The 26,302-nt window shown below is 40.8% G+C and overlaps 1 protein-coding gene across 5 annotated transcripts in view; it reads left to right on the plus strand.

The window, feature by feature from the left end:
• Positions 1 to 26,302, plus strand: part of LRRC28 (leucine rich repeat containing 28) — a 182,614-nt gene that overhangs the window by 127,100 nt on the left and 29,212 nt on the right. For all 5 annotated transcript variants that reach the window (XM_047862309.1, XM_047862308.1, XM_047862312.1 and 2 more), the window contains one exon: positions 14,323 to 14,425. In XM_047862309.1, coding sequence (XP_047718265.1) covers positions 14,323 to 14,425 — 103 coding nt within the window. The remainder of the gene's footprint in view (positions 1 to 14,322; positions 14,426 to 26,302) is intronic.

Raw genomic sequence — 26,302 nt, forward strand, 5'->3', positions numbered from 1 at the left:
TCCACTAAACACTGCCTGGCTGCTTTTCTGCTTTGGCAACTCAGTTAGTTATTTACTGGCGCATCTTCTTTGTGCGCCCTGGTAAACGCTGGCATGGGTAAGGAAGTGGGTGTCTGTTCGTCAGCACTCAGGGTTCAGCGGTGAGTAGAGCCTTGCAGATTAATTTCTGTCTCTGGGTTTCTCATCACCCCCAAAACCTTGGCCCTGCGTTCGGAGAGGCTTCCTCTGTGCACTGGTCGATAGGGTGTCAGAAAGTGTGAGAGGCAGGCGGATCTGCCCTGGGCTCTGAGGAGGGTCCCTCCCAACAGTCGAGGTGACCGCAACTCTCAAGCCTGGAGCCACAGACAGCCCAGGAGACGGAAGCAGTTTCACATTCCCCTGGGCGCCATCCCGGCTCACAAGGCTCACGGCCCTGGCGGGACACAGGCCTGTGGTAGGTAGGTTTGCTTTTGCCATAGGAAGATGTAGGAGCAAGAGGAGGAGGCTGCAAATTGTCCGAAGAAAGAAACAGGCTGCCGGAAGCAGTGCTCCGCCCTGGTCTCAGACTGAATCTCTGAGAACAGCTGAAATAAAGGGTTGGGAAGCACGGGTGGCCTTTCTATCTTGTTGTATTGGGTGAATCTTCATAAAGAAGTGGGTGAGACGACCAGAGAGGGCTTTGGGAGTTTGGAGACAGAGTCATCTGTGAAGGTGAGGACGTTGAATCCGAGAGAAAAATCAGCCCTTTTCTCCATCTTGTTTGTGGGTTTTGTGGGGGAGGGGGAGTTGTTTTCTTTTCTGGCTTGTTTTTTAATATGGTAAAGGTGGTGTTGGAAAGGGAATTCAGTTGAGTCTTTCAGAGAAAAATAATTAAACCCGTAGCTGTCCTTCCGTGGTGTTTGTGTACTTGCTACCTTTTTTCCAAACTCCTTTCTCATAAACCAAAGCTGTCTAGGGGCGCCTGGGTGGCTCGGTTGATTAAGCGTTTGGCTTTGGCTCAGGTCATGATCTCGCAGTTCGTGAGTTCAAGCCTCGTGTCAGGCTCTGTGTTGACAGCTCAGAGCCTGGAGTCTGCTTTGGGTCCAGTGTCTCCCTCTCTCTCTCTCTCTCTCTCTCTGCCCCTCCTCTACTCATGCTGTGTGTATCTCTCAAAGATAAATAAACATTACAAAAAAATTTAAACCAAAGCTGTCTAATGGTAAAAACCATCAAGGACAGAGTCAGATGAAGCATGCAGCTGCTGGCACTGCCTTTCCTCAGAGAACGGAACTTCTCTTGGAGACTTAGCTAATAAGGACGCCTCTTTACAATAGTTAGGAGATACTATGTGGGGACACACGCACAACCAAAGTTTTCAAATATGTGTCTCTTGTGTCTAAATGTGATTCTGCAAGCACAGTACAGGAACTTGAAGACTTAAGAAACAGGTGCTAGAATATCTCTGCCTGCGGTTGGAGGTAGGAATCTTATTTCGGGGAGTTACTTACTGAATTCAGTTGCTTGCCAAAGAAGGTTGACTTAGAAGAAAAGCAATTTTTTATGGGGCCTCTTAAAAGAATGTCATGTTTCAGCCTCTTCAGAAAGCAACTACAGAAGGTGTATGTTGGATGATGTAAATCACTTGTAATGCTAGTAAACCATACGACTCTTGGAGTACATTCTTTTTAAGATGAACAGATGCGTTAAGAAAGAAGGATGCTCCTATTCTAACTATACCATAATAATGGTAATTGAGTGACAGATTGGTCTACTAACAGAAGCTTTTTCCACAGTGCTTACTATCAGAACAGGGAAATGAAAGCTATGATGTTCACTAGAGATTTTGAAATGTATTTGTTGATTTAATAGAGTTCTGTACAGTAGCTAGCTCCTAGAGTTGTGACTCATCTCTGGGCTTTTGAAAGTAGGAAAATACAAAGGAAAGGTTTTCTGCCCCCCTCCCCCACCTTAGGCTTTTTTTTTTTTTTAAACCAGGTGTACCTGGTTTCTCTTGCATAATGAATAAGCCTGATTATTCAGTAATGTTCACAGCTTATTTAATGATGAATAATAGATATATGTACCATGAGATTGCCCATGCACAAACTGGCTGTGGAAGGGCATCCTTTAGCGAGCCCCTAGGAAGTGCTGTGTCATCTAAACTCAATGTCAGTTACTTCTGTAGTTTAAGGAAACAAGAGAACAAAAGTTGCACCCACCTTAGCAGGTGGAACTTTCGACTATTTGAAAACAACCAACGAATTCTTTGTTTTTTTTTATGTTTCTTTACTTCTGAGAGAGAGAGAGAGAGAGAGAGAGAGACAGAGAGAGACAGAGTGTGACCAGAGGGAGGGGCAGAGAGAGAGAGAGGGAGACACAGAATCTGAAGCAGGCTCCAGGCTCCACTCTGTCAGCACAGAGCTCTGTTGTGGGGCTCGAACTCACAAACCACGAGATCATGACCTGAACCGAAGTCAGACGCTTAACCGACTGAGCCCCCCAGGCGCTCCAACAACCAACGAATTCTTAACTAAGAACATTTGGCAGATGACTCTGAGATTTATAGAATATTCTAGTACATAAACTACCATGGAGTGAACCCAAACTTTAGAGAATAACTTCCTACTAACAGGAAATTATGTGGGTTTCTAAACCAGTCCCAGAGCCATTCCTTCTAGGAGATTCTAGTAGTGCAGTGTTTATGTTCTCAGGAAGAGTTACTCTGTGTGCCACAGACATGCTGTGAGGGAGGCGACCACTCCATTACTGCTATGGAGTAATCAGAGACATCGAGCATGACTTTGATAAGGAGGTAAAACTGGCCCTTTTATCACATAACAGGAGATCACTCCAGTTTTCTGTAGAAGTTGTAGTTGTTTTTTCCCTTATAGGAATTGGATACGTCGTATAGAAATAAAAACGTTTATGTCAAGTACGGTGCCATTTTAGAAAGTAGCTTCTAGGCATTTTCAAAACTTACACTGAAATCCCTTCTCTCATTGCAAATGGCATATAAAAGACACAAATCTGTTAACTGTGCTTTTTTTCCCATTGGTTCTTGTGCTTGTTCGCTCTGTATCAGCTTAGAAAGTCCACAAAAGAATGTTTCCTGTTTTTTAAGAAAATATTTAAGTCCACGCAGTGAAACTACTCAAACTTCAAACCAGTATGGAAACCACTTAATAATTCTGTAATCTCAGACTTAGAGATGAATGTAAACTGCACTCTGCTGAACCATGAATGTATTTGATCTGCAGCTTGAAGAACTACTGCCTTGAGGTCATTGTTTAATGGGAATTATTTCCAAAGTTTTTGGCCTTAAATCAGTTTCACTGCTTAGAAGGTTTGTTAGTACAGACCAGCAGTCCCTGAGTTTGGAATTAGCCCTGTGTTTGAGTAGAAGTTATGATGACTGCTTTCCAAGGAGAGACCCAAGCATGCCTCTAATATCATGTTCTGTGGGGATTATTGGGTATGTCTCTAATCAAAGGCATAGTGAAACAGGAGAAAAGGGTTTGAAAACAAGGCTCAAAAACTAGTAATGGAAAAAAATGAGAGAGAATTATTCTGTCAGTTAAAGTCCATGCAGACTTTGTTTCAGGAATAAAGTTATTATAAGTCTTGTATTTCTTCGAGAAAGTAGATATTCAGTGCTCTTTTTTGAGCTCTATCTTTTTTACAAGGATTAGTAACAAAAAATATTTATTCATCTTTGTGCTGCTTACTCATCTGATCCCTTTCTGCTGTCTTAATGATACCTCTGCTTTGTTTTTCTTGTATCACAGTAAGCCTTTGCTCTTGCCGTAAGGTTTTCTTGAGGAGTGAATATGATTGTTGAACATGGCTTCTGCAGCATGGGCCACACACTGACTGTACTGTGCTAATGTGTGAAGAGTTCACCTAGTGTAGGTGAGCTTTAAATGAACAACTGTGTGTGTTTCTCTAAGTTTTGAAATAGGACTTGGGGATAGGAAAGTGACTAAATATGAAAAAGCTAGCCCTGTTTTATTAAATACGAGTTAAAAAAAAAGAGCAGCTGCTCATTCTTTAAAAGGTACAGATGTGACAGTGTTACAATAGCCATATGACCCAAAGCAGTCTACAGGTTCAGTACAATTCCTATCAAATACCAATGGCATTTTTTCACAGGACTAGAAGAAAATAATCCTAAAATTTGTATGAAACCACAGAAGACCCCAAATAGCCAAAGCAATTCCTGAGAGAGAAGAACAATGTGGGAAGTATCATTTTATGTGGGAAGTGTCCTAAAGCTATAATAATCAAAACAGTATGGCACTGGCATAAAAACAGACACAGAGATCAATGGAACAGAATAGAGAGACCAGAAATAAACCCACACTTACATGGTTAATTAATTTCGGACAAAGTGGGCAAGAACATCCAGTGGGGAAAAGACAGTCTCTTCAAGAAATGGTGTTGGAAAAACTGGACAGCAAAATGCAAAGGAATGAAACTGGGTTACTTTCTTACACCATGTATGAAAACCAACTCAGAATGGATTAAAGACTTAGATATGAGACCTAAAAGCATAAAACACCTAGAAGGAAACACAGGCAGGTGACCTCTTTGACATCAGTCTTAGTGATATTTTTTTGGATCTGTCTCCTCAGGCAAGGGCAACAAGAGTGAAAATAAATGGGATTATATTCAAACTAAAAAGCTTTTGCACAGTGAAGGAAACCAGCAACAAAATGAAAAGGCAACCTACTGAATGAGAGTAGTTGCAAATTACATATCCGATAAGGGGCTAACATCCAAATTTATAAAGAACTCATAAAACTCAGTATCAAAAAAATAAACAAACTGATTAAAAAATGGACAGAGGACCTGAATAGACATTTTTCCAAAGAAGACATACAGATGGCCAACAGGCACATGAAAAGATGCTCAACATCACTAACCAGCAGGGAAATGCAAATCAAAGCCACAATTTTATATATCACCTCACACCTGTCAGAATAGCTAATGTCAAAAAGACAAGAAGTAAGTATTTGGTGAGGATGTAAGAAAAGGGAACCCTGTACACTGTGGTGAGAATATAAATTGGTGCAGCCACTCTGGCTTCACCAGTATGGTGGTTCCTCAGAAGATGAAAAATAGAACTATTTTACAACCCAGCAGTTCCACTTCAGGTATTTATCCAATGAAAACAAAACCAGTAATTCAAAAAGACACATGTACCTTTAAAAAGACATGTACTCTTATGTTCACTGCAGCATATTTACTAGCTGTTGTAAATAGCTATGATATGGGAGCCGTCTAAATGTCCATTGATAGATGAATGGATAAGGAAGATGCAGTATGTAAAAACAATGGAATGTTAGTCATCAAAAAATGAAATCTTGCTACGTACGACAATGTGAAAGGACCCTAAAGGCATTGTGGGAAGTGAAATACTGAATGACTTCACTTACGTGTGGAATCTAAAACACAAAAATTAACCATCTAATGAATGTATAAACTATGAGTTTTATTCATAAATATGAGGAACATAGATAGCTAGAGAGAATAAACAAACTAATGGATGCCAGAATGGAGAGGGTGGAAAGTTGGACAAAATAGGTGAAGGGAATTAAGAGGTATGTGCAGTCTTCTAGTCCTAAAATAAATGTCACACAGCAATGTAATGTGCAGTATAGGGAATATAGTAAAAAAGATACTGATGTGAAGTTTTTTAGAAAAAGTAGTAGTAGGAAGACTAGATCTTTGAGCAGAATCTTTGCCAGCAAAGTTTTTGTGAATTTGGTTTTGGAACTTGGAGTTTTTAAAATGGTGACAAGAATGGGCGTTACTAGGGAAATCTGGAAGATGTTGTCTGTGGACTGTAAAGCAAAAATCTGGAGCTTTTATCAGTCATAGTTTTCAATAAAGTTCTTCAACTTTGGGGGGCAGAAAAAAAACAGGTATAAGTCCAGCTGGGCAACAACTCAGGAGGAGATAACAGAGTGAAGACACTGCTCTCCACGCTGACTGTTGTAGGGGCTCCTGTTGGGCTCAGTCGGTTGAGTGTCTGACTTCAGCTCAGCTCAAGGTCTCACAGTTTGTGAGTTTGAGCCCCACATGGGGCTTGCTCCTGCCAGCACAGAGCCTGCTTTGGATCCTCTGTCCACCCCTCTCCCCGCCCCTCTCCCGCTCATGCGCGCGCTCTCTTTCTCTCTCTCAAAAATAAACAAACATTAAAAATTAAAATAAAAAGACACGCTGTTGTAATTCCTGAGTCTGCTGGACAGTCAGCATGAAGTCTCCTTCTCTGGCATCTTCTCTGAGGGAATTCTTGGCATTTCTTGAAATTACTGCTGTAAATCTGTAAGTCAGAACTACCCTACCAGTTATCAGGTCTTTTAAAGGAAGCAAAGGGATATTTTGTTCATCGTGTGCCTGGCAGTGTCTTGACATCACACCTGGATGCCTGGGCACAGTGCCATCCTCCGGCACCCACAGCACCCAGGCGGCTTCCTAGGTAGTATCACCTCCTACGTTATGTGGGAGTTCCCTGCTTATATGGAAATAATGTGTTTAGGGAGGCTGTCTAACTAATACCATGGTGAACCAGGCCAGCATGCTTTTAAATTCCACCTCTGCCATGTAATTGCTGTGTGATCTTGGGCTTAGAAAGACTGTTTGATTTGTCTAACTCTCAGGAACAGGGTAAAATTAATACCAACTTCATGGGACTATTGTGGGTATTAAATAAGATCTATTTAAAACACCTCTGTCACTCGTAAATACACCATAAGCATGCAGTCAGTGTGAACTATTTTTATTGTTTCACTGGACTGTTCGAGAGGGTTGGAACTGTATGCATCTTCACTTTTGTACCCCAAGTATCTAGCACAATGTCTGGCTCATTGCTTGTAATAATTTCTTTGTCACCTGAACTATGCAATACAAATAGAGATGCTGGGGGTGGGGTGGTGGAGAAGAGAAATAGAGATCCTGATGCTTGAATAATTAAGCCAACAGCAAAGGAAGCCTTCAGTCATTCAAATTCATTAAAATCGATTTAATTTAACAGTTGTTGATAATCTATGTATAAAGCGTCTTATTATAATTCACTGTGAAATCTTACTTTGTACAAGTTGAATAGATCACAAAGAATATGATTATGTAAAAGATTTAATGGATATGTGTGCGTATGTTTACAGAAACTAACACTGTCAACTATACTTTAATAAAAAAAAACTAACACTTAAAAAAAAGTCATTCTTCTGAAAAAGCGGTCAAAAAGTTCTCTTTATAAAAGGCATCATGTAGGTAAATTTTAAATTTGTTTTAAAGATGATTTTGGAGTGTGCTGTAAATTACTCTGAATTCCTTGTGAAGAAGCCCACGTTTTATAATTCCACTAAAGTGTAATTATGACTAATGATCTATCTGACTGGTGGAACTATGATAATTGGTGTGACATAGACTATTCCAAACAACCTATGTAGGTCTGTTGCTTTGATGTTGTAGTTTCTGTTACCCCATCCTTTTGTGGAAGGGGATACATCATTCACCTTTTGATAAAATAAATGAGTTTCATACTGGTAAGTGTGCAGTAAACAGTTCCTATTCAGTTCTGGCCCATGCTGTCATTCCGTGCTTCCTTTTTACAGTAGAGTTAAAGGAGCAGCAACCGAGATACACAGGTTTTTCTTCCATCTTCAGCCATGTGGACTGCATATGCAAGAGCCTTGAAGTTAAAAAAAAAAAAAAAAAGAAAGAAAGAAAGAATTGGAGTTTGTGCAGGACTGCTAGTTTTTGCTAATTTCCAAGTAACAATACTTTGATCTGTGCATCTGGGAAAAAAGGGGAAACATTTTAGACAGTACCGCATTTTTAAAAGCCACATGAAAAAGTTCTTTGTTGCTTTAGCATATATGCATATGGACAACTTCCTTGCTTTATAAGGTTGATGTACTGGGCAGTTTTTGCACAGGAACTTTAAAAAAATATTATTACCTGATGTATTTATTGCAAGGTATTGGTATATTAAAATTAACGGAAGGAAGAAAACAAACCAACTCATTAGCTAGTACGTGAATGGTCTCTTCCAAAGTTATTGAGTGAAGATTTTTCTCTTTAAAGAACAGAAGAACTGTTTCAAAGCTTTTTCAGCAGAAACCACTTACATTTCAGCCCCATTATGATTAAAAATGCCATTCCATTGTGCTTGGGGTTTCGCCAGCAGAAGGGTTTTTGGCCAAGAGCATACTCTCATGAGGCTGTCACAGCTCTGCCCGTACAGCCTGTGACCTTGCCAGACCAGGTGTCTAGGTGTCTCAGCCTCACCAGTAGGCTGTGCTGGGTCAGCTAAAGCAAGAGTTGCCCACTTCTCTTTATAATCTCAGACTCCGTTTTGTGATCTTTCCTTTATATTCAGAGGAGAGAAGTAAGAGACGAAGACGTGTCGAGAACCGGTTCTTACACAAGGGATCAAGCTCGGTGCTGTAGAAGCCTGTGAGATAGGATACATATCATTGTCTCCATTTTGCAGAGGGGGTAACACACAGGGAATGTTTCATTTCCTAGTGCCCGGGACCAGTTAGAAAGTGGAAAGCCAGGATTCAGACTCTATCCCAACCCCATGGCCCACGACATCCGTAATTTCAGTGCTACTCTGTCTTACTGTCTACAAGATTGTGTTATATGCAGAGTTGAAGATTCTGTATCAAGTACTCCTGTCCGTGCGGTATTTTGCTTATCACTGTGGGATGGATTTGAACACCACTGATTCACATTTTCTTCGAGCTTCGGTGGAAATCAGTTCATTCCGTTATGGGGCATATATAAAAAAATTACATTCCCCAAAAGGGTCATGAGATACAAAAAGGTTTCTGGAATATTTAAAATCTAAGGTGAGAGAACCGAAAAGTGGGGCACTTGGGTAGCTCAGTCTAAGCATCCAACTTCAGCTCAGGTCATGATCTCACGGTTCATGAATTCAAGCCCAGCATCGGGCTCTGTGCTGACAGCTCAGAGCCTGGAGCCTGCTTCGGATTCTGTCTCCTCCTCTCTCTGTCCCACCCCCACTCTCACTCTGTCTCTCTCCCTCAATAAAATCAATAGTAAACATTACCAAAAAAAAAATCTGAACCAAATAGCATTTTTAAATCATTCACTCTTCATATTTTCCCCTATAAAACTAGGATAGGAAAGAAGAGGAAAGCATGTAAGAAGCAGCAAGTATCAGCTTTTATTTAACTGTGTATTATGATCTTTGCATGGAGCTCACTTAATTTTTGCACAAGCTCTTTTGGGTGTATTAGAGGGGAGAGGTGCTTCCTCTGTCATGTCCCATTTTGTGTCCTTGACTCAGAATGAATCACTGTCTCTAGAGGCTGTTGCCTCCAACTCTTTTCTGTGCAATTAAACTATAGAAAAGTGTTAGTGCCTTTTGCTGCATGCCAAGGAGAATTCTCTCTTAATTGGCCTTCTGCTGTAGGGCCACACTTCCAAATATGTCACCTACTAATAATTAGAATAATAATAACTGCCATATATTGGAGGTGTATGACAAGGATTCTGCTTGATAATTTAGAAACTTCATTAGTAATTCTCACTGAACTTAAGAGCCAGCATGATTGTCTCCTTTATATGGTTAGGGAAAACTGAGGACCCTCACTTAGTAAATAAAACGGTATTCTGACCCAGATTGTCGGACTCCAAGACTGTGTTCTCACTCCATGAATTAGTATATTCTACTCTTTCCTGCTGCATAAGCTCAAGTAAACCATCTTTCTTTGAGTCCCACGGGGGCTCTGAAACTAGGGCTTTTTGCACTTTATCAATGTAGTTTCACTTTTAAAAAAAAATTCCAGGGGCGCCTGGGTGGCGCAGTCGGTTAAGCGTCCGACTTCAGCCAGGTCACGATCTCACTGTCTGTGAGTTCGAGCCCCGCGTCAGGCTCTGGGCTGGTGGCTCAGAGCCTGGAGCCTGTTTCCGATTCTGTGTCTCCCTCTCTCTCTGCCCCTTGCCCGTTCATGCTCTGTCTCTCTCTGTCCCAAAAATAAATAAACGTTGAAAAAAAATTCCAGAGTTTTCTATATGCCTTTAAAGTCTACAGATGTCTATTTGTGATGACGGGAGATTTGTAGGCACGTCAGAGAAGTAGTAAAGGAATCTAGAATAGGAAGTTTTTGGATAATGCTGAGGCCTTTTTCATTGCAAGTGGATTCTGGTATTTCTCTATTTTTCCCATGTGTGTTCTTTAAATGTATAGCCTTTAATACCAGTATATATGTGTATACACATTTACTAAAGTAGCAGGACACATTGTTTTGGCAAGTGTATGTTCTTATGCTTAAAAGAAATATTTTGTAGTGATTTAAATTTCACAGGTTACTTCTACTTTCATTTGTCATAACAACCTGGTAAGGTTGAGGGACTGGGCACTATTATGCCATTGAACATCTTGCTTGGCTAATAACTGAAAGAACAGACAGGTAAAATATGAGCAGACAATTCACACACACACACACACACACACACACACACACACACACACACAAGTAAAAAATGGCCCTCAGACATATTTGAAAACATTTTCAAATATGTTCACAATCATAATTAAAGAAATGCAAATTAAAACAATGCCGAGATATCATTTCTCACCTATCAGAATGACACAAATTTGTAAAGAGGATAACATGTTTTAAAAGTTGGCAAGACTGTGAGAAAGGCAATGCCTTCGTATGTTGCTGGAGGGAATGCAAATTGGTAGAACCCTCTGGAGGGAAATACCAAGAATCTACCCATCTTTTGACACAGGTGGAGATGTATACACGGATTCACGTATATCCATGTGTTTTATAGCTCTGTCCACTGAGAGATCCTAGAAGCAGTGGCACCCCCCACAGGACTGAGCATGCGTGGCTCAGATCTTTGTTTATAAACACTGTACCCCAATAAAAGGAGTGAAGGCTCCTTGGAGAAGTAGTTGATTTCTGGGCTAGAGGAAGGAAAGTACAAGCTGAGCTTAGAACATCTTGTGCCAGAAAGTAAGGAAGTGCTCAAAAAAGGATGAAAACCGGGGGGCCTCGGTGGCTCAGTTGGTTAAACGTCTGACTTGGGCTCAGGTCATGATCTCAGGGTTTGTGGGTTTGAGTCCCACATCAGCCTCTGTGCTGACAGCTCAGAGCCTGGAGCCTGCTTCGGATTCTCTCTCTCTCTCTCTCTCTCTCTCTCTCTCTCTCTCTCTCTGTGCCTCTGCCCTGCTCACTCTGTCTCTCAAAAAAATGAGTAAACATTAAAAAAAAACTTTAAAAAGGATGAAAATTTGTTAGAAGAACCTATGAGCCAACTTTAAGCTGCTCCTAATTGCCAAAGCTGGAACATTTTGACTAATACAAAATCATAATAGTATTGGGATTTTAATCCTTATGATAAAATAAATATCCATGAATCCATACTGATATCAAAATCAGTCAGATAGGGGCAACTGAGTGGCTCAGTCTGGCTAAGCATCTGACTCTTGGTTTCAGCTCAGGTCATGATCTCACAGCTTCTTGAGTTCAAGCCCCATATTGGGCTCTGTGCTGGTAGTGCGGAGCCTGCTTGGGATTCTCTCTCTCTCTCTCTCTCTCTCTCTCTCTCTCTCTCTCTGCCTCTGCCTCTGCCTCTGCCTCTCCCCCTCTCCCTCTCTCTCTGCCCCTCTTCCACTTGTGCTATTTCTGTCTCCCTCTAAATAAATAAATAAACTTAAAAAAATCAGTCAAATACATAAATGGGAAGGAAGGGAAGGCTCTTCCTTACCGAATTGCACTTAATAAATGTAGACAGAAAGATGGTATAGCATTAGATAAATACCGTGCAGTAATTATTGCAAACCAAGATCTGTTGTCGGATGCTGAAATTAATATCCAAGATTTGAGGAGGAACAGGACATTTCCATAGCCTTGGGGTTGCAGTAATGTGAAGACTTGACCTGTGACTTGGAGGGGCTACTTCCAAGATGGCTCACTCACAAGGCTGCTGGCCATGGGCTCAATTCTTCTCCAGAAATCTGCTGGAAGTATCTTTTGACCAGGAAGTTGTCTTCCTCCAGAATGAGTGATCCAAGGCAGAAAGCAAAGAGGAAGCCACAATGCCTTCTGTGGCTTACTGTCTGCAGTCACATACCATTTCTGCCTCTTCTTTTTGTTAGATATCGTTAAGCCACCACACTGGGGAAGGGCATCTCTAGCCAGCAGCCCGGAAATTATTTTTTCTCCCTGAGAGTTGCCACTTCCTCTTTGTTGACTCCCAGCATTGCCATCTTTGCTTCCTCTTTTTGTGTCTTTCTCTAGTGCTAGTCCCGGACAGGATTATCGGGATTATGATAGGACCAGCAGTGGGAAGGAGGAGGCAATATCGACCCTTCCCCACCCGATGCCACAAGGAGCCCTTCTTACCTCAGTCTTCTATCACCCCTCCCACCGTCTGTAACAGAGTGTCCAGAACCCAGCTGTGAATCCATAAAATTTCTATAAGCCACTTTCTAGGGCAATGATTGTACTGACAGTTCTCTTTTTTTCCTGTCCGTCTTCATCTGTATTACTACATACTCTCATCTCTATCCCCAAGGCCTACCACAGTGCCTGCAAGGTCCTTCACGGGTAAGTGGGTTTTCTCTTGAGATGTAAATATACTTAAGAACACCCTAATTTAGCTCTATGGATCCCCCCAGTCTTTCCCAAACTGCAGAACTGCAGGGAAGAGATATACTTCAGAAGCCTGTTGCCTGTTTGCACAAACAGAACTCCAGGAAATTTTTCAAAAATGATGGTCTTGCTTCAGGGAGTAGAGGGTTAGCAAGGCTGCTGAGGACTCTGTTCTGTGGCAGTGAAGACAAAGAGCCCCACCCAGTGAGTGCTAGGAGTGGAAAGGAAGGTGGTTGAATATTCTTGGGCACATGGTAGGCAGGAAGGGATGTCCTTAGCACTTGGAAGTGTCTCTACTGCCTTCGTTAACTCTGTGCCTCATCTCTTCACCGAGTCCCCCCTCCAGTCTTGGCTCCCCCATTGCCCAGCTGCTTCTGGAAAACATCTGGATTCTGTCTCTTTCGGCACACCTGTTCCTGTTGCAGACCCGTCTTTTTGGGCCCCCCATTCCCGGTACATACTATTAAATAACAAAAATTCAACTGAGTCAGTTTGAAGATCTAATTGGCTTAAGTGATAACGGAGCAGTATTCCAGCTAGCAAGTAGAAAGGAGTTCTGTCAGGCTGTAGAAAAGAAAAAATCTTTAAAGGCAGAGAGGGAGCAGTAAAAAGGAAATTATTAGGAAAGAATGCATTGTTTCAGGCAAGATTGCCCCGCTAAGGGGAACGGATGGGGTCTATCAGTAAATTTCCTGGTGCTGACCAGGAAATTCCATGTTGACTGGTTAAAGGGTACATTCCGGGGTGGGGGTGGGGGAATTGAAACTGCAATTAGGTTAGGTATTAAGCCCCTGTTTGGTGACGTGGCCAAGCATAAGTGGCTCCATTCTGGGCCTGTGGTTTTCTTTTTAACAAGGCCCATTCCCGTCCTTACTGGCCTTGTCCACCATGCTTTCATACCTCACTAGGGGACTGAGATTTAGAGTTCCCTTTTCTTCTTCCTCTCCCTGCAGCATTGGACACTTGTTCCTTTCCTACATCAGCCTTGCTCCAGAGACTTCAGCCCAGCCAGGGCCTGATCCCTCGCCCTGCCCCACCTCTGCTGTTCCCATCTCTCTGCCCGGGGCAGGTGAGACACTGGTTAATACAGGGGTAGAACTAAGCTGGTCTAGGCTGATCTGCCAACTTTCCATTGGAGGAAGATGAAACTGAATGAAGACCTACAACAAACATTATTCTTAAATTAAAATTGTTTATAAAAAGTCATAGATAAGTTCTGTGTGGGAAGGAAATTTAATAATATTCAATTCCCATTTATCTCATCTTACAGTTCAAGAAATCAAGGTCCAGGTGGGTTAGGTAGTTTTTCTACAGTCACGTTTTCTTTTTTTTTTTTTAATGTTTATTTATTTTTGATAAAGAGAGAGCACGAGCAGGGGAGAGGCAGAGAGAGAGGGAGACAGGATCTGAAGCAGGCTCTGTTCTGACAGCAGCAAGCCCGATATGGGGCTTGAACTCATGAACCGTGAGATCATGACTGGAGCCAAATTCAGACACTCAACCAACTGAGCCACCCAGGTGCCCCATACAGTCACGTTTTCTGATGCACATAATCTACTATGTGAGCTTGGTTACATATGCAGAGTTCAATGAAATCTATAACAGTTTGTCTTCCAGAATAGAAACTTTGAATTATTCTGATATTATGGATTACATTTTACATTTCACATTGTGCTAGTATATAGTTATGGGAATTACAGTTCTTCTCTTTCTAATCCAGATTTAGGTCGATCTCGAGAACTACAATACGTATACGTGGATAACAACATTCACCTGAAAGGCTTGCCATCCTATCTGTACAATAAAGTCGTCGGGTGCAGTGGGTAAGGCTGATTTCGTATTTTATACTATAGCTAAACTCTTTTCCACGCTCATTTCTATTTCATTTTTTGGTCCTGACGTAACTTAGAAATAGGTGAACTTTGGATAATCATGTTTGATTTTGTCTTTGGCCTTAATATGCTAAACCAAATACCTTTTGAAACTAAGAATATTGGGCAATCAATTTGCAGTATTATACTTCCAGTTCAGTTAGTAAGCAGGTGGTTTATTATTTTCCAGTCAAAAACAAATCCATGTATACTATTATAAACTCAGTAGTATCAGTCACTGAAACTGGAGGAATCAGCATGAACTTAAAAGCTTCTGCACTCCACCGCAGTGACAGTTTTACTCCAGGAATAGCCCTAGTATCTAGAACTTGACCATTTCGAAATATTTAGAATGCAACATTTGAAATAGTCCCTTAATACGAATCATGATTCTGGCAACCAAAACAGATGTTTCAGTTCAAGGAAAGTGATAGGCTTTTATTTTCAGAGCAGCAATAATCTTTCCTTCTCAGGCTTTTAGAAAAGCAGTTTCAGCTTTTTATTTTCCTTTATTTTGTTTTACTTATTTTTGAGAGAGAGAGAGAGAGAGAGAGAGCGCGAGCGTGAGTGAGGGAGGGTCAGAGAGAGAGAGAGGGAAACACAGAATCTGAAGCAGCCCCGAGCTCTGAGCTGTTGGGGCTCTGAGCCCCAACGTGGGACTTGAACTCATGAGCCGTGAGATCGTGACCTGAGCCAAAGTTGGATGCTTAACCAACTGAGCCACCCAGGCACCCTTCAGCTTCTTCTTCTATAAGAGTGAGACAGAACCACCTTAAGATGTTTCCTAGAGTGGTATGGGATCAATATAGGACAACTTGGCTACCAGAACCTGCTTTTAACTGGCCTAACTTTCCTCACATAAACAGTCAAAGAATATTTGAGAGATCTTTGAGGCTACTTAGCCCATATATTTCACTCTGTCCTTGTAATCTGACACCCTGCGTAACCTGGTTCATACTATATGTAGTTCTGGCAAGAACGATGACAGTAAGCTTGTACACAGAGAACAGCCACTCCCCTGTTGGCCTGACTCCAGAGGATGGGCTCTGAGCAGTGATGGCCCCAGAGAGGGCATTCCTAGGAATAACAGCCTTCCCTTAGGAAAAATTATACACTTGTTATCTTGGAAGAGCCTTCGATGATGCTTCGAAGTGCGCACGTAGGCTGATGAAATACAAGCCCAGAGATGTAGTTCAGAACCTTCTGTGAAGCAGAGATAATAGAATGTGTGGTGGAGTTTTTAGCTCGGTGATTTTTCGACAGCTGATTATGTGACAGCTGTGATACTACTCAGTCATTAATCCTAATGAGTTCTTAAATGATCTGTAATACAGCCTAATTCTTCCAAGTGGTAAGTAAAATGCCCTCCCTTACCAAGATACACAGAATGATGCAAGCAGGCTCCAAGGCTGAAGGCAGTTTTCCCCCCACCTAAGCCTTCAGAGACTGCACAGAAGTCTCTACCACAATTAAGGAACAGCTTTTACTTAAGATAAAGAGCCTTCTACTTTGGTGTATAGATATGGATGTTATTGACTGTGCTGAATACGGAGACACTTTTTCATGTTTACCTTGGTATCTGGTAGCAGAAGTAGTGAATTTTATAAGAGCTCCAAATCTTTGAGAATATAAATAATAGGGCAAAATATGCAAGTTATTAGCCAGTAGTCTACCTTTATTATTACTATTAACACCTTCCTGTGGAATTAGTGGTAAGAAAAATATTCAGAGGACAGTATCAGACAATCGGTTTTGTAATATTAGTAGTTTTTGGCGTATAGGTAGTCCCACTTACAGATGAACTGTGATCCAAAAGGCATATTTAGTCTGTGGTTTTACTCAGAATGCATTTCTTACTACGATCAATTCAGGTGGTTATATTCCTAGCCAACTTATTAAAAAGTCATTTAACCCCATTTTGCACCCCCCCCCAAAATTCCATGATATTTTGTGGCAAAATGTACTCAGAATTCTTTTTTTTTTTAATGTTTATTTTTGAGAGAGAGTGTGTAAGGGGAAATGCAGAGAGAGAGGGGGACAGCGGATCTGAAACGGGCTCCACGCTGACAGCAGAGAGCCCCATGTGGGGCTCAGACTCACGAACCATGAGATCATGACGTGAGCTGAATGAAGTCAGATACTCAGTCACCTGAACCACCCAGGCAACCCTGTACTCAGAATTCTAATAGATGGTGGTTACTGAAGGTTTGGCAACAGAATTAAGGGACCCCCTTCACTTTCTCTGTCTTGTTGAATATATGCAAAGGGACTCCCCTATTCCAAGTCAAAGTGGGGGGGGGGGGGTCGCTGCGAGAAGGAAGGGCAAAGAGTAGAACAAGGATCTGAGGTGAACCTAATATAAAGAGCAAAAGGGTTTTTGAGGCCTAGAAAGTGTGCTTCTTGATTCTGAACAAGGATCTTGGTTCACTTAGTTCATTCAGTGAATATTTATTGAGCGACTGCTGTGGTCATATGTCAGACAATGGCCATACAGTGATGAGTAAAACCATATAATCTAACTAGGGATCCAAATAAACAATAAATAATTGATCAGATTTGGTGCTAATTCTCTTTAAGGAGATGATAGTCAAGCAGAGAACCTAAGGTTCAACATGCTTGGTTCTCCACTGCTCTCACATGTTGCTTCTTAGATGCAGGCCTGGAATAGAAGGGCACAGTGGCTTCTGCTGTACCACACCATCTCTGAAACAGTTACATTCCCTCTTCCGACGGAGAGAGAGTCTAAGAATTAGAGCAACAGAGCAGAATGAACACCGCTTTGGGGACTTGTGGCACAATATAAAAAAAATCTGCTATGTGTATAATTCGTATCTCAGAAGGAGAATACAGAATCGGATATAAAATTATAAACAGATATAAATACAGCAAATAACAAATGTCATACAGTTTCAAGAAACCTCAGAAGTCTCACACAGTTATCTTTGGTGGAAATAAAGTTAGCACCTCCTTATAAGATGTTCATTTATTTGTCATATAATTATTCGTCGGTAACTAGCAAGTCAGCCCTGTGCTAAGAATTGTGGAAAAAACAAAGATAACTTAGATGGTAATCCTAATACATAAAATGACTGTAATACAAAAAATAAATACCTTAAGAGAGGTAGAGTGATAGAAATGTAGAGCATGGGAATATTTTTTGTGACCTAGCCTTGAAGTTACACATGGTCATTTCTGTTTTATCCTATTGATTACACAGGTAACTCCTACTCACTGGGGGAGGAGACTTCTTAAGGGAGCGGATACTAGGAGGGGAGGTCGTGGGCGCCATCTTGGAGACTGGCCATCACAGCTTCCTTGCATCCACTGCTCTTTGCTAGTTTCATGGAAAAGTATGGTTTTTATTTTGTCTGGCTCTTTCTGATTGTTACTATAGGAGTAAATGTCTTCAGTTCTTCTGTATTTTACCTACAAAGAGAAGTCCCTCCCATTAGAATTTTAGAGAATGGTAATTGGCACATTTGCCTATTTGAGAGAACTTAATGGTAAAAGTTATCCTATACCAGTTATTTTTTTCAGTTGTCTGATCATATGCGGAAAAGAAAACTGAGCCACTGCTTTGCTTTTTCTTTTGTAAAAACAGCTGGATTGGGGTGCAGGTTGGTTAAATGACTTGATTAATAGAACCACTTAAGGTAACAGAATTGTTTATATGAGAAATGCATTCTGAGTTCCGAGTTAAACCAGCAGTCTAGAAAAATAGCCTTTATATTACAGTCTATTTTTATGTAGTGGCTGCTCCCCATCTAATAACAAGCAATATTAGATACCTGAACCACACTTTGGGGCAAGCACAAAACAGTGTAGCTACAGATAAAAATACCAAAGAGAGTTTTCAGTTTGGTTCCGACAAAGTAATTAATTGTTTATGAAAACCAAAACGTTAACACTCCTTTCTAGTTTTAGAGGAATATAACAGAATCCAGCATCTTCACAGTATAACTTTCACAGTGTCCAGGACACAACCCAAAATTACGTTTGAATAATTAAGGAAAAATGTGACCTATTCTCAAGGGAAAAGACAATCAGCAGAGACCAACCTGCTTGAGAGGACCCAAAATGTTGGCCGATGAGGATTTTAAAAGAACTATTCTCAATGAAGTAAAGAAAAATAAGTTTGCAGTGAATAAAAGACCAGGGGAAAAAAAAGAAACTATGCAAAAGAAACAAATGGAAATTCTAGAGTTGAAATACAATATCTGAAATAAAAACTTGACTTGATGGGCTTAAGAGTAGAATGGGTGTAACAGAGGAAGAGGCAGTGAGCTGGGAGGTAGAACAATAGAAATCATTCAGTGTGAGGAACAGAGAAGAAGGATTGAAAACAAAAATGAACACACAGCATCAGAGATCTGCCAGACAATGTAGAAAAGCCTGATAGAGGTATAATTGGTGTCCCAGAAGGCACAAATTTTTCCTCATTTTTCTCTTAACTAAGAGAAATGCCTCAAAAATGTTTGAAGAAATCACATCTGAAAATTTCCTAAATATGATGCAAGACCTAAGTTCACATTTTCAATGGGCTCAGCGGACCCTAAGCAGTATAAATTATGAAGAAAACAATGCCTAGGCAAAGCTACTGCAAACCAAAGATACAATGAGGTAACACCTCACACCTGTCAGAATGGCTAAAATTAACAACACAGGAAACAACAGGTGTTGGCAAGGATGTGGAGAAGGGGGAGCTCTCTTCTACTGTCAGTAGGAATGTAAACTGGTACAGCCGCTCTGGAGAACAGTATGGAGGTCGTCGAGAAACTAAAAACAAGGGGTGTCTGGGTGGCTCAATCAGTTGGGCATCCGACTTTGGCTCAAGTCATGATCTCACAGTTTGTGACAGGGGAGAGCCTGGAGCCTGCTTCAAATTCTGTGTCTCCCTTTCTCTCTGACCCTCCCCTGCTCACACTGTCTCTCTCTTTCTCTTTCTCTCAAAAATAAATGAACATTTTAAAAAAAAAGAAACTAAACATAGAACTATCCTATAATCCAGCAATTGCACTGTTAGGTATTTACCCAAAGGATACAGATTCCAAGGGGTTCAGGTACCTCATTGTTCAAAGCAGCATTATCAACAATAGCCAAACTATGGAGAGAGCCCAAATATCCATCTACTGATGAATGTATAAAGAAGATGTGGTATGTATATACAATGGAATATTGCTCAGCCATCAAAAAGAATTAAATCTTGCTGTTTGCAATGAGGTGTATTGAGCTAGAATGTATTATGCTAAGTGAAAATAAGTCAGAGAAAGACAAATAGTATATGATTTCACTCACATGTGGAACTTAAGAAATGAAACAAATGAAAACACAGTGCTAAACACAGTTGTTTAAAGTGCTAAACAACAACAGCAAAAAAACAGTCAACCTAGCAGCCAGCACAAAAATACTTCTCAAGAATAAAAGCATAATAAATGCATTCTCAGACCGAACGAAGCTAAGCCTTAAATGAGGCCCTGCCAAAATGGCAGACTGTATTCACACCAAGGCCCATTTTCTCTGGGTGGCAGTGTCTGTCCTTCTCCTTATCCACTTCTCCTTTCCTTTCCCTGTAATTTAAGCTGGGAAAAAAAACTTTTTTGCTAAAGGGAGGGTAAATCTAGTAGCTGTTCCCACAATAATGAACATGCAAATGACATCATGTACTATCTAAGGAATTCCAAGATCATCATTTAGGTGCTTTTGGTAAGAGAATTTTATTATTTTAACATGTTAGGTGAAATAAGTGTGACAATGCATACAAGTTAATGTGCTAAATGACATACATGTTCTGGAACATAATCTTAGTGGCACAAAGATGTCACCATTCGCATAGCTTATTTAGGGTTAAATGTTGAACGGCAGCTCCGAAAACATTGAGTTGAAAGAAAATTGTGTGATAATTGCTGTAAACTATCTGTATAATTAAGCCAAAGTACTAACATTTGTGACAGATTTTAACTCATTTTTATAACTCACTTAAGGATTCAGATACATAATTTTTTTTTTTTTGGTAACTGCCTTGGTATTTCATCTAAAGTGATAAAAACTACTGAGTTGGAAATCAAAGATACCAAGGCTTCATAATTGCCAGCTAATAATTATTTCATTGTAAACTGAGACATATATGGGGCTTCCATCCCTTCTTACTGGCAATTCATTTCATAATCACCTCTTTTTTTTTTAAGTGTATTTATTTGTTTTGCGAGAGAGAAAGCAGAGAAGGGGCAGAGAGAGTGGATAAGAAAGAATCCCAAGCAGGCTCCGCGCTGTCAGCGCAGAACCCACCATGGAGCTCAGTCCCATGAACGTGAGATGGTGATCTGAACCCAAACCAAGAGTTGGACACTCAGCTGACTGAGCCACCCAGGTGCCTCCGTAATCACTTCTTATTGAGATGTGCAACACTAGCTTTCCAACCTGCTCTCCCACTTGCCATTCTCTTCCATGGGCCAGACACTCTGGCCGGAGGGAACTGTGTGTTTAACCCTGTGTGCCCTGCACATTCACAGAGCTGAATCCCTGTTCCCTTTCCCTGGAATATCATGGTGCTAATATTAATTTGGAACAATAGATTCCTTCACGGCAACATCTAGACTGACGTTTTGATTCAGAAATTTTACCATTGCACTGTGTATTGTGGTGTGCTACCAAAAGAATCACTTATTGTAAGAATAGGAAACAAGAACAGCTATAAACATTGCTTTACCTTTTTTGTGTGCCAAGGAAGTGTGCTCGCTGATTTTATCTGCGTCTTGCACATCATCTTCCCAGCATCCCTTGTGATGTTTGCCCCATTCTAGAAATGAAGAAACCGGAGCTCAGAGAGATTAAGTAAACTGCCCCAGGTCACAAAGCCAGGTGGTATAGAGTTACCATCTGCTTCATTGTCCATACTCATAACCTCTGCACTGTGCACACTGCCTCCAACTTTGGTCTAGAGTCACCTCTGTATGTTTAAGCCCCTCTGCTAGCTCCTTGAGAGCAGAGACGGAAAATACCTTTCTTGTTCCTGCATCATTTCATGTAATAGGGGTGTAGGATATTTCATATCTGATGAGATTGAGGGAGGTTGGCCATGCCCAGCAGAAAGGTCCCCTAACTCATGTAATCTCATCCCTTATAGCTTGCATTGTTTTTTTTTAATGTTTTATGTTTATTTATTTTCTTAGAGTGCATGTGTGCACGAGTGAGGTAGAGGTAGAGAGAGGGGGAGGCAGAGAATTCCCAAGCAGTTTTTGTGCTGTCAGCACAGAGCATGATGCGGGGTTCGAACTCATGAACCCGTGACATCATGACCTGAGCCAAAATCAAGAGTGTGATGCTTAACCAACTGAGCCACCCAGGCACCCCTGCCTGCATTCTTCATAGCAGCAGCTTTCCTCCAGCATGAAGCAGAGAAGGCATTTAATAGACGTGTCATAAAATGAATTTAATTAGCTTTTTATATCCAGTGGTGAAGAGTAGGAACTTCTGCTAAAAGAATTGTCCAAGGGAAATTAGATTCCGTATAAAATGAGGATCCACTTACTTGTTAATGTGAGCCTTTTCAGCAGTTTCCTTCAGATACTTGTCTTTTTAATTATGGGAGATGAGGAAAGCATTAGGAAAAATCTGGCTTTCAGTTTTCTACACCTTTATTTGTTACTCTGTATTGTTAAATTCTTTGGGCAGTGTCCATGTATAGCTCATGCACAATTGTATTAAGAAGCAGCAGCTGTTAAGGCAATAAGAGCGTGAAGTAAATAATTCACAAATGACTTGCTTGTTTTTTACTCTGCATTTGCATTGTTTTATGGTTCTGCCCAGGGTTCTCATACTACAGTGTAGCTGTAAAGTTTGGAAGCAAATCATATTATTTTACCTTGTGTATTAGCCAGGGTTCTCCACAGCAACAGAACCAATAGGAAGTGTGTGGGGGTGAGGGGGAGAGGGAGATTGATTTGTTTTGAGGAATTGGCTCATATGATTGTGGGGGCTGGCAAGTCAGAAAGCTCCAGGGCTGGCTGGACACCCAAGGAGGAGTTGATGTGACAGCTTGAGTCTGACGGCAGTCTGGAAGGGGACCTCAGTCTTTCTCTCCTAAGGCCTGCAGCTGATTAGATGAGGCCCACCCACATCACAGAGAGTGATCCGCTTTATTCCAAGTCTACTGATTTAAATGTTCATCTCATCCAAAAAATACCTTCACAGAAACATCTGGTCTAGTGTTGGACCAAATATCTGGCTACCATGACCTAGCCACCTTAATACAAAAAATTTAATCATCACGCTACATGTAGTATATCATCAAAAGAATCATTTATTGTGCGTTTGCCTGTGCTTCCAGACTTAGTGGCCATACTGCATAATAGCATTTTGGATATGGTCTTCTCATGTTAATTTTGCCTGTATTAGGAAAGAAGCAATGATTATAAAATAAACTTTAGATTCATGTCCTCAACTTCACAGAATGCTTCATCAGGGTAATATCTTTCTAACCCGCGAAATTCTCCTGCCAACCCACAGGTGTGCTGCTACAGACTCTGGTGCTTAAGTGATCACATGGGGTGAACAGAGGTTTTTGAAAGCCAGAGGGATAAAGGCAAAGTAAATAGCAAAGGCAGATCTTGCGAAAACTTTCATATAAACTCTGACATTATTTGACAGGCGAGTGTATAGCTGGTTTGCATGAGTGCACCCATACCAGCTGTGAAATTATTGATGGTATTGAAGTATTTTTACCCAAGTTGGTGAACAGCTATTGGGCGAAGTTCCCTGAGTTCCCCAGCTGCCAGGTCTGCTTCTCCCCTGAGATCTCATAATCCACAACAAAAGGCTAATGACTAACAGAGCACAGGGCTCCAGGACCATGCTTCACCAGCATAAGACCGTTTGGGTTTTGTTTGTTTTAATAAGGTATAATTTGCATACAGTAACAGTCACCTTTTAGTGTACATTCCTGTGAATTTTAACAAATACATACAGTCATAAAGCCACAACTATAATCAGGATACAGAATAGTTCATTCACCTCAAAAATGTCTTCCCGTGTCCCTTGGAAATGAACCTCTGGCTGCCCACTCCAGCCCCTGGAAACCGTGGTCTGTTTTGTGTCCCTATACTTTACCCTTTCCAGAATGTCATGCAAATGGAATAATACAAGCTTTTGTAAACATTCATATATAGGGTTTTGTGTGAACATAAATTTTCATTTCACTTGGGTAGGATACCTGAGAATGCATTTGCTGGGTCATATGGTTAAGTGTATGTTTAACTTTATAAAAAACTGAACTGTTTTCCAAAATGGCTGTGCCATTTTGTACTTCTGTGAGCAACTTATAAGAGTTCTTGTCGGGTTTTTTTTTCCCCTTTCAGACATGCTAATAAGTAATGATACCTCATTTTAATTTGTATTTCCCTAGTGACTACTGAGGTTGAACATCTTTTCATATGCTTATTTCTATCCATATATCTTCTTTGGTAAAGCATGTTCCAATCTTTCAGTCATTTTTTAAAAATTGGATTGTTTTAAATTATTGACTTTCTTGAGAGTTCTTTATATATTCTGAATACATGTCTTTCATCAAATATGTGATTTGCACATATTTCCCACCAGTCTGTGGCTTGTCAGTTGTTTTAACAGAATTAACTGGTATATGTTGTAGCACCTCATAGTACCCACCCCTGCCCCCAACACACACGACTCAAGATACATTTAATTTAATCCATAAATAAGACCTTTTCCAAAATCCTGTTTGACAGATTACTGTCATTTTCCTGTATATTCATTTCCCTAAATGTGGCCATCCTGCTGGGTAACCAAATACAGATATTTCTAATGCTTATTAGGTTGCTAGCACATCTCCTGACCCTGAGACTTGTGATGGACCCCGGTGAGCACCCCCAAGTTATTTTTCTCGCACCATATGGATGACTCAGTGTTCTTTTTCCCATTTCCTTTTTATCTTTTCTCTTTCAGACTTCTTTATCTATGTGTGATGACTCAAAACAACGGATCTGTATTTGGAACTGCTTAGCTATCAGTATGGAAACTGCTAGATAGAAGAGAAACCTTGAACACGAATGAACAGCAGCAGAACACCTATAATACAGTTAGAAAATGTGTAATAGAAACTTCAAACATTGTGGTAGATCATTGGCAAGAGAGGATATCAGAGAAGAGTTTATAAAGGAATTGGATTTGGGATGATGAGTAAGATTTGTATTTGGAGTGACAGGATGTGGAAATTTTCAGGCCTGGTGTGGCCTGTAGGCAGGAGTGGCCGTGGTGCATTTTTAGTAAAGACTAAAGTGTATTCCCCTGTTCACTATATACGGGGATCAGGACTCAAAACTCTCCTCCATCTGTACCTCTTCTCTAGGTCAGTGATTCTCAATCAGGAACAGTAATGCTCCACTCCAGGGTGTTTGGAAATGTGTGTAAGTTGGGGAGGGAGTCGGCTTTAAGCCTGGGGTCCCTACTGACATGTGTTAGGATGCTAAATGTCTTGCAATGCACACAAAAGTTCTAAACAGTTAAGAACTTGTGCCCCCACTAACTGCTAAAAGCACTCCCAATAAGAAGCATTGCCAGTTATTTCATGCCATCACAATTATGCTTTAAATATTATTCATGCATGATTCCCAAATAAAGAAAGCTTCATTCAGCCTGGACCACTTGGTCTGACTCTTATATCCTACCGCATCCAGTTGGCATTTCCGCATAGATGTGTACAATTAAATGTTAACATATCTATAATCAAACTCCTAATTCCCTTATCTCTCAACTCAGTCTTCCACAATCTGCTACATCTTAGTCGATAGAAACTTCATTCCTCCAGTTACTCTGCCCAAAAGCTTTGGGGTCTTTGATTTCGCTTTCTCTCACATCCCACAACCAACTCATCACATAGCCTGTTGGTTGTACATTCAAAAATGTATTCAGGCTCTTGTCACTTCTTACTACTTCTTTACTGTCACTTTGACCTAAATTACCATCATCTCCCACCTGGATTATAACAGTAGCCTTCCTACTTCTGTCTCAGCCTCCATTAGTCTGTTCTCTACATAGTGTCTGGTGATCCTAGCCAAGTCAAAACACAGATCCTGTTTTGCCTGTACTCAGTCATCACTCTTGGCATTCCTTATACTTAGCATAAAAGCCAGAGACTTGGAAGTGACCTGTGAGCATGTACAGGACTTGTCTTCTAGGTTACACCTTTGAATTCCTCTCCTATCACTCTCTCCCTTCTAACGTCCACTTAGCCATTTTTGCTCCTCCCTTTCTCTTGAGCACACCAGACTCCTGCCTCTTTGCACCAGTTTTTCCTCTATCTGGAATACTGTTCTCTCAGATTTCTTTTTTTTTTTTTTTCATGTTTATTTATTTATTTTGAGAGAGAGATTTTTTTTTCATGTTTATTTATTTTGTGAGAGAGAGAGAAAGGATGCAAGCAGAGGAGGAGCAGAGAGAGAGAGGGAGAATCCAAGTAGGCTCCATGCTGTCAGCACAGAACTCCACACGGGACTCGATCTCACAAACTGTGAGATCATGACCTGAGCCAAAATCAAGAGTTGGACACTCAACCAATGTAGCCATCCAGGTGCCCCAGATTTCTTCATAGTCTAACACCACATGTGTTATAGCTCCCATTGAAATTCTCAATCTTAGGGCGCTCCTTAGACATATTAAGAATGGTTACTGTAAAGTTTGTATGTGATAATTCTATAACCTTACATCTTTTTTAAAATTCTTTTTTTAAATCTGTTTCTCTTGATTTTATTTTAGACAGTTTTATCTATATTGTACCTAGTTAGTTTTGAGTGCCTGCCAGATGCAGTATATAAGGAA

The sequence above is a fragment of the Prionailurus viverrinus genome, chromosome B3 (assembly GCF_022837055.1).
Source record: "Prionailurus viverrinus isolate Anna chromosome B3, UM_Priviv_1.0, whole genome shotgun sequence".
NCBI classification, from domain to species: domain Eukaryota; kingdom Metazoa; phylum Chordata; class Mammalia; order Carnivora; family Felidae; genus Prionailurus; species Prionailurus viverrinus.